Genomic DNA, 15,205 nt, shown 5'->3' with positions numbered 1-15,205 from the left:
ACAAAATTGCGCTGAAAACCTCAAATAAAAATAAGGTTCCGTCACACAGACAAGCCGTCAGAACTCCATAGTTTCTTCATCAGTCATATGTTTCTTTCTTTATGCGTTTAATTGCCCCATTTATGTACGTTATTTAACCGAGAACTTTTTTTGAATGGTATTACAAATTCGTCGAACAGAGCAAAGCGAAGAAAATATTATGCTCTGTATAAATTGTTAATAAACACCATTATTCTCTTCTGATTTGTTTGTAATTTCTGAAGTGTTCGACGCATCTTCTAACTGTTAATGTAATTGGAACGAAAATGGAACTTATAATTGTACGTTAATGAAACAAAATATACGAGGACATTTAATGAATACGGGTAAAATAGCAATAGAGCAATTGAATTGTGCGTGTCGGATGAAAACGAGCGGCAACGTGTGCCTGTACAGCCGCGATCAGACAATGAAGATACTGATATACTTTTAAAATTAATTTAGACATGCTTCTTTATTGAAACGAGTAACTAATTATCTTCTTAGTTTAAGATTTCTAAACAAGAATTAACAGGAGTTTCAAAACAGCTAGAAGCCAAACAAGTACAATAATCTGTTAATTCTCTGGTGTACAAGAAGCATATGAAAAAATTATTAAAAAAGAAAACAAACAATATAACGTAAACGAACCGATTCTTTATTCTGTTATAGTAGTTCCGTCTGTTATTTTAGTCTGTATTTCGAAAATATACACAGACAAAAAATAGCGAACGTAATCATAAGCTGACTTAGTTTACTTTCATGGACAGTTAAAAAATTGTATAATAAACTTTGTTTCTTTTTCTTATGGAAGAAAAATAGGTGAAATTCACAGTTTTCGCGGGAGAAAGCTATTTACAATAAGAAACAGTTGGTATTTGGTAATTTGTGTAATTTCATGCAAAACATTGATCAAATCTTAATAATATCGTAAATGCGAATGTTTGAATGGATGGATGGATGTATGTTTGTCTGAAGGTATCTTAAGAACGGATGCATTGAACGCTGAAATTTGGCATAGATGTAGAACATAGTCCGTAAGATAACATAAGTTACTAATTCAGTTTTTTTTAATTCGCAACTGCTGTTTCCCGCTGCTTGTTTGCCACCTTATTAAAAAAACATAATAAAAATAAACTTCCTTACTGTACGCAACTAACACTCGATAATTTTGCACTTATTGTATTAAAAAGTTACTTTTTATATTTTTACTTAAGAAATATATGCGATATTGCCATTATAAAATAAAACAAATTATTTATTTTTAATTTATTATTAATATTTACAAAACTTAATCTATTTGATGTCAAACTTTTCTTATAATTACAAAATTACATTCTATCACAATGATTCGACAGACATCGACAAGATGTAGTGATCAATTACTGTACCATAGACAACCTCTATGGTGTGGCTTGTAAATTCGACAAAAAAAACAAATAAAGAAAACAAACAATTTTATAACAAGCCATTCCGTATGTCTATACAATGATTTATTTTTTATTTGAATTAAAAAGTAAGAAATTATAAACCAAACAGTTCAAAACTAATTTAAAAACAAACGGTTAACACGATTTTAGTTAACCATTTCTATTCATTATAACTATGAAGTTACAAATGCGTTTGAAAAGTTTTACTTACGAAATAACACGTGTATTGTAAAATAGAAGTAACTAAAGTTATTACATCTCAAATATGTTACGATAAATATGTAGAAAAAAAAACAGAAATATCGATTAAAGCTTTTAAAACTTTATGCATCAATTTATATTAATAAAAAGCGTTTTTAGATTCCATAAGCCTATTCACACGTTAAACATTTTTTGATTAACAAACACAAAAAGATTCATATCCTTTAACTTAGCCTCTTAAGAATATGTCTGCAAATAACAAAATGTCTAAAAAAAATAGACACCTAAATGTATTTTTAGTCATTTACGTAGAAATATCATGATTGTATACAAAAATTATCCATATAGTCCTATCAACTTATTTGGCCCATTTCTACCGGACCACATAACTTTGTAGCACTATATATGTTGCAAATTCAATACAAATATCAGGAATACGAATTTATTTGTATCCTTAGTATAATAGTGGGTATCACCAGTAAACTTATTAGAACTTTATTAGAAAAAAATACCCCACAAAAACAAAGCTTTTTTACAGATAAGCACCATGTGGTACAACAAATAGTTCACCATCACTTTCTCTGAACTTATCAAAAAATAAGTCACAACCAGTCAAACACCTAGTCGATTAAAAACATTTCTTGTGATAGTCAGATCTTTAGGATCCTTATTACCTAACCTAGACTTAACTCCAACACCCTCCGGCATAGACAATCGTCTTTCTGGTTTGTTGAAAACTTGAGTGTGTTTTGGCGCGAAAACTTTCTTAGTGACATTGACAGGTGGATTCTTTGGCGCCAAAACTTGATTATTCAAATTAGCCTTTTTAGTTGCTTCAATTTCTTTATATTCTACATGACTGGAGAATTTAACCGATTTAGGTTTAGGTAAAGCTAATTTTTCTTTAACACTGACTGGTGTTTCGTCGGCGCGCATTGTCCCGACTGCAATTTTCCTCACATTATTCTTCGTTGCAGTAACAGTAAAAACTTTTTTCACTAACGGATTTCCTTTCAATATACCTTCATACTTAAGAGCATCCTTTGGAATTGGGATAACTTGTTCATCATCCTTCTGTTCAGACTTTGAACCCAATCTGGAATATATCTGTTTAGAAACCGGTTTTAATGCGACAGTTTTGACAGCTTCAGAATTACCCAAACGAGCGAATACAGTCTGTTTGCTAGATGCACCTGCAAACAAATATTAGCACATAGTACATTTCCTAACCTTTATTTATTATATATTCAAACGAAAAAGTTCCAATATAAAAACTTTTTTAATTTCTTTTTATTTAATAACTTACTATAACAAAACCTACCAGTATCTTTGACAGGAGTTGTTTTTGGTGCCAGCGGGGCAAAGCGAATGAGGCGCGCTCTCTTCATCTCCACATCATCATCACTGGAAATTATATTTAGTTATATAACTGCAAATGCCATACTAACTGGACACTAATCAATGTCATTAATGAAGGTTTTGTGTAACTTGTCTTCATTGATGTGAAGAAAATAATGTATGTAATCCATAACAGAAACAGAAACCTGCGGCATTGTAACACATATTTTGCAGAGCAGTGTAACATGTAATTTGTTTAATTTTAGAGTACTGCTGAAGACCCACACTATTTTACGAAAGAGTACCTTATAATACAATAAATTACAGAATATATATATTGTGTTATACTCTGAAGCAAAAGTTAATGCCATTAATGCTATGAAACATAAAAAAGTTATAGGTTTATAGAAAATAATAATTGTGTATAAACAAATGTATGTTCCCATGTATGAAAATAATCAAAAACTATACTTAAAAATCATAAATATGAATTAATCAATTTATACAACATAAATGTCATAAAATGGATGTGTCGAATTACGAGGGGTGCCATATAAGCTGGGGTACCGTGGATCTACTCGTCAAGTAAGTCATATTAGTAGGTAAATTAAGGAAAAAAATCTGAACATCAACCTCCTATTTAAATTCTACTGACCTAATTTCATTAGATTTCCTTTTTGGTAATGAAGAATTTACAGGAGAGGTCTCTTGCACTTGCGGGTTCCGTGTGTAATGTTCTAGTATACGGCTGGCAGCTGCAATATGCAAAAGTATTGTATTATTTCTCATAAAGTGTTGTAAAGTATCTTTTTATTTATCACCACACAAACTTTGGATGGACAAGTTGATTCAAATTCAGCCATTTGTATGGTGTTTGGTGCACAAACCATTTCTGTATAGAAAATCTTTTGTATCAATCTTTTGTTTTTTTATCAAGAAATAAACTGACGTGATGATGGTTGTGTAACAGTTGCACGTCCAGTGACAGCAGCAACAGGAACCTTCACCGATACAGCGGTGGTGCTGAGCACTCTGTCTCGAGCGGTACTTTCATGCACTTGCTTAGCATGCCTAAAACAATTACATTTTTGAAATAAATTGTATGTTAATTAATGTTTTAATATTCTTTAACATATAAAGACTAACCGCAGAATTGCAATAACATCTCCCATTCGCGTGATGCCCATATCTCGGAGATATTCCTTGTTCAAATCGAGCAACATGTCATTTTGTATGCGATTTTCTGTGAAAGTCAGAGCGTAGGTTGCGCCTACATCGGACGGAATTCCCGCAGCTGTGAAAAAGTTTACCCACAAACCTGCAATGAAGAAAACATGTATAGAAAATTATTAATCGCTAGCTAACTTCTGCCTGCAGTAGATCCTCGTCCTCGGTCCTCGCATACTTAAACATTGTGTGGAAATAGAACTCTTCATTATTTATGTAAGCTATTAATAAAAGTTTCATACTAACTTGTGAGGTTTGATTCCATTTTAATTATTGTAGAAAAATCTAAAATAATAAATAAACAATGAATACAAGAAAAGTATCAGATTTCAGAATTCCACTTTTGAGTTTTGATTTTGATTTGACACCATTTTACTACTTTTTGACATTGACATTTGTCAATTGTTGCACAGAATAAATAAAATTATGGTATTATTTTACAAAAGGGAATTTTCAGAAAATTGATTTGTTTAAACTTTCGTGACACATAATAATACATTAATTAGGAACGGCTTACCTCACGTGTGATCGTCCGGTGACGGCACCGACTAGTTTCGGACCCGTAGGGGATCCATCTTCAGGGCGAGTGTTTATTTTGAGGACTTCGCGGTCACGTGGCGTCTAGCACTGACTTCACGTCTCGCATTTTTCATAAAATTGATTTTAAACGACACTGAGAATTAGCTTATTTGTCTTATTTAGAAGTTTTTTTTTTGGGTATCGTAATTTAATTTGAAGAAAAATAACCAGTTTTAAAAACATTGGGTGACCCTCGTATCAGTCACAAGTTTTATTGGCTCTTTGATCATTCAGCTAAAAAAAACAATTACCAAGTGTCAGTGTGACACGTGCCAGTGTCAGTTTCTTTTTGACAAGTTAAATTTTGAAATATTAAAAGGTTTATGCGGTCGGTATGTAAATGAATAGTCATTTTTGCGTAAACCATTATTCAATTTTAAATTTTTAGCGCTTGCTATTCGACTCGAGTACTTCATTCATTGATATGCAAAAATTTGCGCGGGGAACGATTTTTATCCGCAGTCACTTAACTTTATTTCAACTAAACTATCAAAGTTTCAATTCCTTACTCCAACAGACAAAGTTACATTTAGGTAGATAATTAATCACCAACGAAAAAAGCATAAATGTCGGTTAAATTCGGTTTATGATAGAAATTTATTCAGTCAATGTTGTTTACCAATTTACAGTTGCCTATTCACAACAAAAGCATCCTGAAAAATTTACAAAAATGTCTTCATCAGGCGTAACTTTGGATGCCATACCAAAAGTGGACATTGATAAGTCGGGTGTATTTAAATATATTTTAATTAATGTTACGGATAAAAATAAGCAAGAAGAAAGTCCGGTGACAATTGTTAGAGGTTATGCCCACTGCAACTATCACTCTGATATATTAGATGAGGTACAGTATTCTGGGTTCTGCTGCATGTACAAATAGATACTTATATATTTTAATTTAGTTACTAAAGACAGAAGCAGTATTGAATATGAAGTTTTTGGATACAGACCATAAATGAGAGAAGTGTAGGGCACTCTACTTGAACTCTCTTTGTTAATGCTGTTATCAGATTCAGCCTGATGATTATTTTTTGATATTCTTTTTATTATTTTTAGGTTGAGGGAAAGCTTCACCCGCTTCAATGTGAAGTGTTAGGAGGTGGCCGCATTTCTCATGATGCTGACTTTAAAAGGTTTAAAATATATGGTTATTCCCAAGGCTTTGGGAAGGCAGATCATGAGGTCACTGCTAATATTATAAAAGATGCATATCCTAAATACACCATCACAATAAGTGATGAAGGCTATTAAGGAAATAACTGCTACAAACCAGTAATATGAGACTGTTTCCATTTAAATCTTTGATATGTGTAGCATGCTTGAGGTCAAATAATAAAATGCCAATTTTGTATGAGTAAATTTATTTCCATAGACTTATTTGCATATTTTTTTATTGTATTAATGCCTTATTATAAAAACATTTTGATCAATGTTTAATAAACTTAACTTGTTGGTGGAGCTATTTATATCTAGACATTATGTCAGTTTCTTAATTTCTGATGCAACAAAGTCTATTCTTGTTTCCGTCCCGAATTTTTCTATATTTAATTTTTTCTTCTTACAAAATACTATTGATAATACACAAACAAAATAGAAAACACTATTATTGCTAAAGTATACTTAAAAAATGTTAAACCTAAAAATAACATCCCAAATGATAGTGATACTTTGGCCGCAAGATTTTAATGTCTTTATTTTAATCTGCTGTCAAACTCTAATGTCAAAAAAGAAATATGTCATTCCGTAAATCACAAAGTTTATGATTTCATGTTAAAATTTTACTTTTATAAGACTTTTGCTTAGATAAATACATTAGATGTAAGTTATAGCTCTTGTAATTATGGCAAATTTCACTATTGATGGAAAAATATGCATTGAACGCGAACTTGAAGTAGTGCCTTCAAACAGAGAATTTGAAGACTTAATTTCTCATCTCGATGTACTTAAAACGTGTAAATGGATATCTGATAATAATTATTCGAAGGTAATAGATATATAATTATACTAGCTGTTTGAAATTGTTTCGCTTTGAAACACCTATGTTTAATAGTCCGTCACTTTGTTTAAAATATTTTGCAGGTGTGTTTACAGTTTCCCGACGAACTTTTAAATGTGAGTGCTGTTATATTTGAAGAGATAAAGAATAAATGTGATGTTGACCTGTATATCTTAGGAGACACTTCATATGCTAGGTACAAAAGTTTATATGAAAACAAAGTATTTGTTAACTAGTATGTCTCAATTTTCAGATATATGTGTCATAGTATTATTTAATATTGCAGCTGTTGTGTAGATGCAGTGGCGGCTATGCATGTACAGGGTGATGCAGTGATTCACTATGGTCGTAGTTGTTTTACAAAATCAAACATACCAGTGTTCACAGTCTTACCTAAGAAAAAATTGAATTTGGAAGCTTCTATCAAAACTTTGCAGGATAATTTTGGATCGGATGAAATTGATAAACTTTGCCTGTTTTATGATGCTGAATTTGAACACTGCAAAGGTACTGATAATCTTACAAATATAAATGCGAATGTTTAGATAGATGGATGGATGTTTGTTTGAAGGAATCTCCAAAACATCGGCTCAATGATGAATTTTGGCATGGTTGTAGAATAAAATCTGGAAGAACACATAGACTACTTATAAGTTGTATTTATAAAGTATGCTGGCCACAGCTAGTAAATTTATAAAGATTGCTGGATCTCCACTCTTCAAGTCTTACTTAGTTACATTGCCACATCACTCACAATCATTTATACCTTACTTAGTTGCACATATTTCCATCACAGCATTTAGCACCTTGTCTTATGTCTGTTAATATATAGCTTTGAGGTATGTATACTCAACTTAATTAATAGTATAATTAGTAGTAGCAATAAAATAGTAGCTTTAACAACTTTAACAAATAAATTGACAACACTTTTTTTAATATAAAACCTTTTACAGATGAAATAGAAAAGGCATGGTATCAGCAATATCCTAATAGTTACATAGCATATATTGCATTGGAAGAAAATAGAAATAGATTTCTAGGTCGTTTGGTAAGAGATTTAAATGGTGAAGTATACAATTCTGATGTACTTAAGAACTGCACTTGCATTTACATCGGCCTGAACGGACAGACTTTATTTATATATACTATATCTATTGAAGGTAAATATATTGAGGATGATATTCTATACTTAAACAAATTGATTAAATGTCTAGTAGCTGCATATATTGGTATATTTTATGAAAACGTTAAAAAGGTTGTAATTTTTCTCAGCAAAACAATGGTTTTCACTAAATCCAGAAACATTAGAAATTGTCAGCAAGACAGAGACTGCTTGGTTTAAACGAAGACGTTTCCTAATTGAGAAGTGTAAAGACGCCAATGTGATTGGTATACTAATATGCAAACTAGCCGGAGATCAGACAAAAGATATTATAAACAGACTGAAAGATTTATGCAAAGTTAACGGAAAGAAAAGTTATATTATATCTGTAGGAAAACCTAATGTTGCTAAACTTGCTAACTTTCCAGAGGTTAGTTAAAACTATGTTCAACACATCTACATATATAAAAGAAAGTCATGTTAGTAATACTATTTATAACTCAAGAACGGCTGAATTGATTTGAACCAGGAAACAGACATGGGATAATTTTTACCCCGTTTTCTATTTTTTTTTATTCCGCGCAGACGGAGTCGCGGGTAAAAGCTAGTATATCATAATCAGATTACAGAGATGTAGATTAATATCTGCTTCCTCATTTTATTTTCAGATTGATATTTATGTCATGGTTGCATGTCCAGAAAATGATCTGTACAACAACAGGGATTTCTATAAACCAATTGTATATCCGTTTGAACTCGAAGTGGCTTTAAATTCGAATCGGCAACCTTATTTCACAAATCATGTGACGGACTATGATGAATTACTTCCGGGCAATAAACACTATTGTGATATAAATGAAGCTAAGGAAACTACAGATGTTAGTCTTATAACTAACAAAATAAGAGAGACAAAAGTTCATAGTTCAATTGAAAGTTCATTGGAGTTAGCTGAAAAACAAAGTATGGCTTTAGAGACTATTGGACAGAATCTTCAAGAAAGATCATGGAAAGGATTGGAACAAAAATTAGGAGAAACCGAGGTTAAGAAAGCAGAAGAAGGTCGCAAAGGGATACCACTACAATACAATAATGAACCAGAGTAAATTAGAATCATATATTTTTATTTACAAACTCGGAAATTCTTTTTAATCTTCATACAATAAATCTAAACATGACATGTTGACATCTTGTTTTGTCGTCTTAATTTTTGAAAATAAAAAAGCTTTGATTTTAAACATGCAACAAAATTCAGCCTCAGGCTATCAGATAATACAAATTATACAAGTTTAGATCTTTTGATTGATTGGATTTTGTGGAGACTTTGTCCATTCTTTCCTGAGCATCTGTTTAAGTTGGGACAGTCTCAAAGAAGGATTTTCTGCCTTTAATCTAGGCAGATTAACTTCTTCAAATGCTGTGAATGCTGCTTTTAAGCGTTTCTCGGGATGTTTATCAGTATCCAATTTGTCACTGTAAAAAAATTATAATTTATGTTACTAAATAAAGAAAAAGTTTTAAAAGCACACAGAATTGTACATATACACACTGAACAACACAAGCTTACTTTATGGGGTATTTGATCAGTAGGCCTATTGGTCTAATGTGATTTTTTTTGGATTCTATAGATTCATTCAACCCAATGGGAAATGCTTTATTACATATGCTTAAACCCTTATTTGCATATATTATATACCTCCCAATAGATGAAATAGTTATCTATAGATATGGGACTCCATGCTCCTCACAAGCATTTATAATATATTGAGGGCTAACCTCAGCAATGTTGGTATCCACAGTTTTGTTTTAAAGTTGATAATTTTTACCTTAATATGGAGATAGCTTCATCTACTGATTGCGCCACTTCACCCTCCAGCTGCAACCTGTTTAGATTCTCTTCTAGTGGAGGTTCTTCAACTACAACTCTTGATGGCTGTAATAAACAAATGACCACAATTTATAATAACTGCATCCTCTAGTATTGCAGATGTCCATGGGCGTCGATGAACACCTTGGTGTTACCGCTGCTCGTTTGCCCCCTTCTCTTATAAAAAAAAAAAAAAAACTAATGCAAAAATTATATCTACCTCACAGTTCACACTTTTAATTATGCTTGGTATATTCCTATGGAAAGCCAAGTTAATAAACACCCTTGTAATACTTATACTGCCACTAAAGTGCTATATGCAATAACATAACTACATTTGAAAAGCTCCTTCATCTGGAAGTTGATGGACATGATCATGAAAATAATGCATAATCGGGAAATTACGTCCAGCAGTGGATTTATTCAGACTGATGATGATGATATTCTGTTAATAACTTACCACAGGTTTTTCAGGCTCTGCTTTCATAGACCTTTCTTTTATTTGTTCAATTTGTGCTCGAGTTATCTTTGGTTGTGGAGCTGCTTTTACACTGCCTTTAATTGATTCCATCTCCTGTTCCAACAGTGCTTTAGCTTCAGCTTTTTTCTTTAATTGCTCCAATCGCTTTTTCTCCATTTCTTCCTAAAACAATAAATATTCTTTGTCATTTTTTTCAGCAGAAATTACTCCTTCGCACATAGCAACACAATATAACAACATAATCCATGAGTATGTTTAAGACTAATAAACATTATATATCAAATTACTTAAATGTAATTAACTTGAGGGTAAATCCTTAACATAATAATAATTGCACCTTCTTTTGCATCTTCTTTTTCAACTTATCATCGTCATCTTGCCAAGCGGATTCTTCTATCATTTTCTTAAGTTTTTGATCTTTTTCTTGCTTTGCAAGCTCCTTCCGCTCCCGTGCGGCTACCGCTTTACTGTTTTCACCCACAAACTTTTTCGGCATGTTAATCTAAGAAGATATACAAGTATTAAAAATCGCAATAGCTTTATAGTATATAAGTATCACTCAATCAATAATTATGGAGAATTATAAAGCTTTTTATGAAGCAGAAATAAAAGAAATCTTTCCTAGCAAACTTACAATCTTTTTCGTATAAAATTAAACAGATTTTCTTTATTTTTGTGATATTTGACAATTTAAAATTTTTCCACAACCCACAACTCCAAAGAGCATGTGAAAGAAACTCGACAGATTAAAAACTTATTTAACGTCTAAAAACAATGTTTTTTTGAATATTTATTACAAAATGCATATTTACGTATAGAAGATTTTTCGTTAAAACCCCCAATTTTTACACAAAAACTATAACTTTTTAATTTTACTTTAGTACCTAACATAAAACGAAACTATAGTGAGACAGTGACGTTGACGGCCTGACAGCTCATTGGTTTGGTGATTTTTTTTTTGACATAATATTACGATTTCTTTCTTGTCCTGTCATTACTATTGTTTTTTTAAATAAATAGTTTATTGTTTAAAAAATTCTATCAATAATTGTGCTTATTAAGGTAATGTGTAATTAGGAATCGCATGATTGACACTTACCGCTAATCAAACTGATAAAATCCATCATGGCTTTAGTTGCTTACGACAATAGTGATTCGAGTGATTATGAAGACGACGACCAAGAATGTCCGCCAGTCCTATTGACAAAATCAGTGGAAGGTATAAATCTGTCACATTATGGTTTTGTTTCCTTCATTTCATAAACTTTGTCATTAGATTAAGTGAATAATTATTTAATTCTATTTTAGATCAAGTTACCAAACCGTCTACCTCACAGAGCATAAATGAAAAAGAACTTGAAATTGACAATGATAATAGTTTGTTTAATGCTCTGCCACAACCAACAAAGAAAGTATCTGGTATTATTGAAGAGGAAGATGAGTTTCTACACAAAAAAGAGACCGCAAGCATTGCAGTTAAACCCAAATCTAAAATAACTGTACCATCACTGAGTGATGTAAGTAAAATAATTAATTAGTGAAGCACCTTTATCTCTATAGAGATAAATTTATAAATTTCAAGGACAGTTTATGAAAATTTTATGTTTTTTTCTCTTACAGTTTAAAGATGTAACTGACACAGTACCTATTGCAAAACCCAGAGCAGTAAATGGTGTAAGTTGATATACAATTTTCTTTAATTTATTTGTAAAGAAACACTAATTAACTTATATTAAAAAATATTATTTTATTTCATAGAAAAAGTCTGGATTACTAAGTATCTTACCACAGCCTAAAAATGGAAGTATATCAATTAAATCAACAAAATCTCTAATACCAAATGTCTTGAGACAGAACACAGGCAGTAGTAGCATTAAGAAAAAGGAACCTTTGCCAACTCAAATAAAAAAAGCTAAGTCAGATACTAATACAATATCAAAAGACTCTGATGAAAGTGACAATGATGAAGTACAAAATGATTTCTTTTCTATAAACAAACCTATTCATATTGAAGATATACCCTTACAAAGTGAAGACACAGAGAATTTGTCTGAAAGCAAGATTACAAAAGAACCGAGAAGTATAGAGTCCTATTTCAAAAAAGATGTGGACAATGTTGAAGTAGAACCAGGTCTATCTTCATACAATCAGATGGAAACAGAGTCTGTAGTAAGCTTAGATACTGCATCCAGCACACAATCTGATGATAGTAATTTGATTCTTGATGAAGAAGCTGTAAGTAAAATTTTTATACTCTTTTGATTAGTTCAGCTATACATAATGCAGTAAAATCTTTTCATATTATCACTGAATCAAATATAAAAAAAAAAACTGGTTACTATCATTGTCTATGGATTACCATAAACATGTTCTTTCCCTCGTCAGTTAAGTTGATTGAAATGTTTTTTTCTATATTCATTATTTATTTTAGATATTGAAACTTGTTGGTGCTAGAGGGAAGCGTAAGAGAGAAGAAATTCAAATAGTTGACTTCAATCAACAAGAGGTACTTGTAGAGGCGAGGCAGTTGCTGCTCAAAGGTCTTATGGATGACACCAGCAAAAGAGTTTCCGCAAGCAAAAAGAAAGGCAATGAACCTACAAACATGCAAAAAAGGAAACACCAGATCACATACTTGGCTCATCAGGTAAGTTTTTATTAGAAGATTTATTTATAATTCCCACACTTGATATATTTAAGTCTATGTATCAGATAAAATAGCATTTGTGTAGAAAAAAAAAATGTGAGCCGTCATGAGACGCCTGGCTGATGTGAAACATCGTGTGTGTACAAGTAATATGCATAAAATATTAAATATTATTAAAATAATATATATATATATATATATATATATATATATGCTGGAAAGCATAAACGCTGTAACCCTTGAAATCGCGAATATGTTTTTCACACGTTTATAATTTCAACCATTATCAAACGATAATGATTTTATTATAGGTTAGCACAAACTACACCACATTGCTAAATACCGCATGCTTGTAGGCGTATCAGCTCAGGAGTTATCATTTTTTGGCTCTCCTGTAAAGTTCATACTTTCAGGGTTACAGCGTTTACGCTTTCCAGCGTCGATATATAGCGTCGCCACGCCAACAATTCGGTTTACAAGTGAGCCTATAGATATTTCACATCAAAAGTAATTCATAAGCAGATAATTAATAACTTTTGTTAGTTAACTGCTAATATAAGTATTGTATCCATTTTATGTTACATTCAGCAAGTTTTACTTTATTATTATTTTTTTCAGGCTAAGGCAAATGAGGTGGAGCTCCAAAATAAATGGGCAAATAACAGAATGTCTAAACGGCAGACTCAATCTAAATATGGATTTTAAGTTTTTTTTATAATCTCAGTATAGATTTAGATGTGTAAATAATAAGTTAAAAAATAAAACATCAACATATTAATATTTGTTTCTATTAATTTAAACCTACATAAGTTTACAAATAACTACAATCTCTTAGCTTTCCTTGGTCGTGGAGGGTTCCAAGACACATGTGTATTGTCAGTTACTGACACTATATCTAAGCCACCCATTTGTAGACCTTTTACTGCAGACTGAAAAAAAAAATATTTTTGTTTAGTAACATTTCTTTTATTTTAATTACCAATATTTAATTTTTTCTTACCAATCTACCAGGTCCTAAACCTCTGACTCGCACTCTAACAGTTTTGTATCCTTTATCTATGGCTTTCTGAAAATAGTTTTTATTAAGTAATGCAAGTTTTTTGTTTAAATTAAGACTTAAGTTCTACAACATAAATTTACATTTGATGGATTTATCACATATTGAAATATCTATCAAAGCTACATATTTTCTTTCAATTTATTGTTTTACTAGCTTTTTCCCGCGATGCGGAATAAAATTCCGTCCGTGAGGAATAAAAAATAGAAAACGGGGTAAAAATTATCCTATGTCCGTTTCCTGGTTCTAAGCTACCAATTTTCAGTCAAATCGATTCAGCCGTTCTTGAGTTCTAACACGACTTTCTTTTATATATATAGATTTGAAAACAAAATTTAAAAAAAAAATTTTTGATTAGGAATGGTAAATACAGAAAAGATAACTTACCGTAGCAATACTGATGGCAGTAGTTTGTGCGGCTATGTTTGTACCTTTCTTTGTGTTCTTAAAACCTTCCATACCACATGATCTGGTGAGTTTTACAGATCCAGCAGAGTCCGTTACAGTGAAAATTGTGTTGTTGTGAGTGACTCGGATATTGCATATCGGAAGATCTTTGTATGGAACACCATCAAATAAATAGTTGTCCGATTCCAAAGTGGGAAATAAATTTTGTTTCCTTAAAATTTGAATAAAATGATTACTATGATAAAACTACATTAAATCTTAACAAGTAGTATTTGAGTTATGTAGCTGTAACATTGGTATGTTAATCTTTTACTTTACTTACAACTTTAAGACTGAGTCTAAGTCAATAATTTTCTCCCCTTGGACACCCTCATCATCTGCGGGTATCCTTTTATGGTCAAACTTTTCTGTCGCTTGCGGAGTGGTTGTGTAAATAGAACGTACTACTGAATTAGTTGTTACTCTGATAGTATTTCTTATAGCGCTTAACATTGTTTATTGATTTATAATGAAAATTATTCAATATAACCTACTATATTTTACATTAGTGGCATGACAATTAACTGACAGTAAGTTTATTGACAGATGACAGCTGTTGGATGTATCACAGGGATGGGCCTTGTCTCAACCGTTAATCACCTTTCAACCGTTGACCGTTTTCACGTAACTAGTTGGATTCAACGCAAATTCACGTAGGAGTCACTGATCGTTTTTTTTTCCGCCAGTCTTTGAGTTCATTGAATGTTTGTAATATGATTAACTAGTTGACAAAGTAAACAATGTTTTTGGCCAGTTAACACCAAATTAACCGTTTCATAGGGTTAACGCCAAACTGCTAACGACGCAGTAGGGGATAA

The 15,205-nt window shown here is 31.6% G+C and overlaps 6 protein-coding genes across 6 annotated transcripts; 3 read left to right on the top strand and 3 right to left on the bottom strand.

Moving 5' to 3' along the window:
* Window positions 1-1,886: 1,886 nt before the first annotated feature.
* Window positions 1,887-4,600, bottom strand: LOC106710478 (uncharacterized protein C19orf47). The gene is made up of 6 exons (XM_014502542.2): window positions 4,461-4,600; window positions 4,134-4,305; window positions 3,937-4,058; window positions 3,643-3,742; window positions 2,971-3,053; window positions 1,887-2,842 (listed from the first exon to the last, which is right to left on the bottom strand). Exons 1-6 carry the CDS (start codon window positions 4,477-4,479, stop codon window positions 2,262-2,264), a joined length of 1,077 nt encoding a protein of 358 aa, XP_014358028.2. The 5' UTR covers window positions 4,480-4,600; the 3' UTR covers window positions 1,887-2,261.
* Window positions 4,601-5,075: 475 nt separating this feature from the next.
* On the top strand, window positions 5,076-6,160 carry LOC106707537 (14 kDa phosphohistidine phosphatase). Its single transcript, XM_045683825.1, has 3 exons — window positions 5,076-5,326; window positions 5,423-5,637; window positions 5,850-6,160. Exons 1-3 carry the CDS (start codon window positions 5,218-5,220, stop codon window positions 6,042-6,044), a joined length of 519 nt encoding a protein of 172 aa, XP_045539781.1. The 5' UTR covers window positions 5,076-5,217; the 3' UTR covers window positions 6,045-6,160.
* Window positions 6,161-6,534: 374 nt separating this feature from the next.
* On the top strand, window positions 6,535-9,029 carry LOC106710463 (2-(3-amino-3-carboxypropyl)histidine synthase subunit 2). The gene is made up of 6 exons (XM_014502524.2): window positions 6,535-6,777; window positions 6,873-6,985; window positions 7,076-7,296; window positions 7,743-7,949; window positions 8,062-8,321; window positions 8,560-9,029. Exons 1-6 carry the CDS (start codon window positions 6,634-6,636, stop codon window positions 8,992-8,994), a joined length of 1,380 nt encoding a protein of 459 aa, XP_014358010.2. The 5' UTR covers window positions 6,535-6,633; the 3' UTR covers window positions 8,995-9,029.
* A 54-nt stretch (window positions 9,030-9,083) lies between these two features.
* Window positions 9,084-10,925, bottom strand: LOC106710464 (coiled-coil domain-containing protein 124). Its single transcript, XM_014502525.2, has 5 exons — window positions 10,871-10,925; window positions 10,574-10,738; window positions 10,216-10,398; window positions 9,715-9,821; window positions 9,084-9,361 (listed from the first exon to the last, which is right to left on the bottom strand). Exons 2-5 carry the CDS (start codon window positions 10,730-10,732, stop codon window positions 9,178-9,180), a joined length of 633 nt encoding a protein of 210 aa, XP_014358011.2. The 5' UTR covers window positions 10,733-10,738; window positions 10,871-10,925; the 3' UTR covers window positions 9,084-9,177.
* A 288-nt stretch (window positions 10,926-11,213) lies between these two features.
* On the top strand, window positions 11,214-13,648 carry LOC106710465 (proline-rich protein PRCC). Its single transcript, XM_014502526.2, has 6 exons — window positions 11,214-11,455; window positions 11,545-11,753; window positions 11,857-11,910; window positions 11,995-12,471; window positions 12,668-12,883; window positions 13,502-13,648. The coding sequence occupies exons 1-6, from the start codon at window positions 11,362-11,364 to the stop codon at window positions 13,586-13,588; spliced, it is 1,137 nt and encodes a 378-aa protein (XP_014358012.2). The 5' UTR covers window positions 11,214-11,361; the 3' UTR covers window positions 13,589-13,648.
* Window positions 13,649-13,658: 10 nt separating this feature from the next.
* On the bottom strand, window positions 13,659-14,906 carry LOC106710466 (28S ribosomal protein S11, mitochondrial). Its single transcript, XM_014502527.2, has 4 exons — window positions 14,671-14,906; window positions 14,328-14,559; window positions 13,884-13,949; window positions 13,659-13,812 (listed from the first exon to the last, which is right to left on the bottom strand). The coding sequence occupies exons 1-4, from the start codon at window positions 14,838-14,840 to the stop codon at window positions 13,705-13,707; spliced, it is 576 nt and encodes a 191-aa protein (XP_014358013.2). The 5' UTR covers window positions 14,841-14,906; the 3' UTR covers window positions 13,659-13,704.
* Between the last annotated feature and the right edge of the window lie 299 nt (window positions 14,907-15,205).

The sequence above is a fragment of the Papilio machaon genome, chromosome 2 (assembly GCF_912999745.1).
Source record: "Papilio machaon chromosome 2, ilPapMach1.1, whole genome shotgun sequence".
NCBI lineage: Eukaryota > Metazoa > Arthropoda > Insecta > Lepidoptera > Papilionidae > Papilio > Papilio machaon.
Note: the sequence above shows the minus strand (reverse complement) of the source record. Positions and strands in the feature narration are given on the sequence as shown.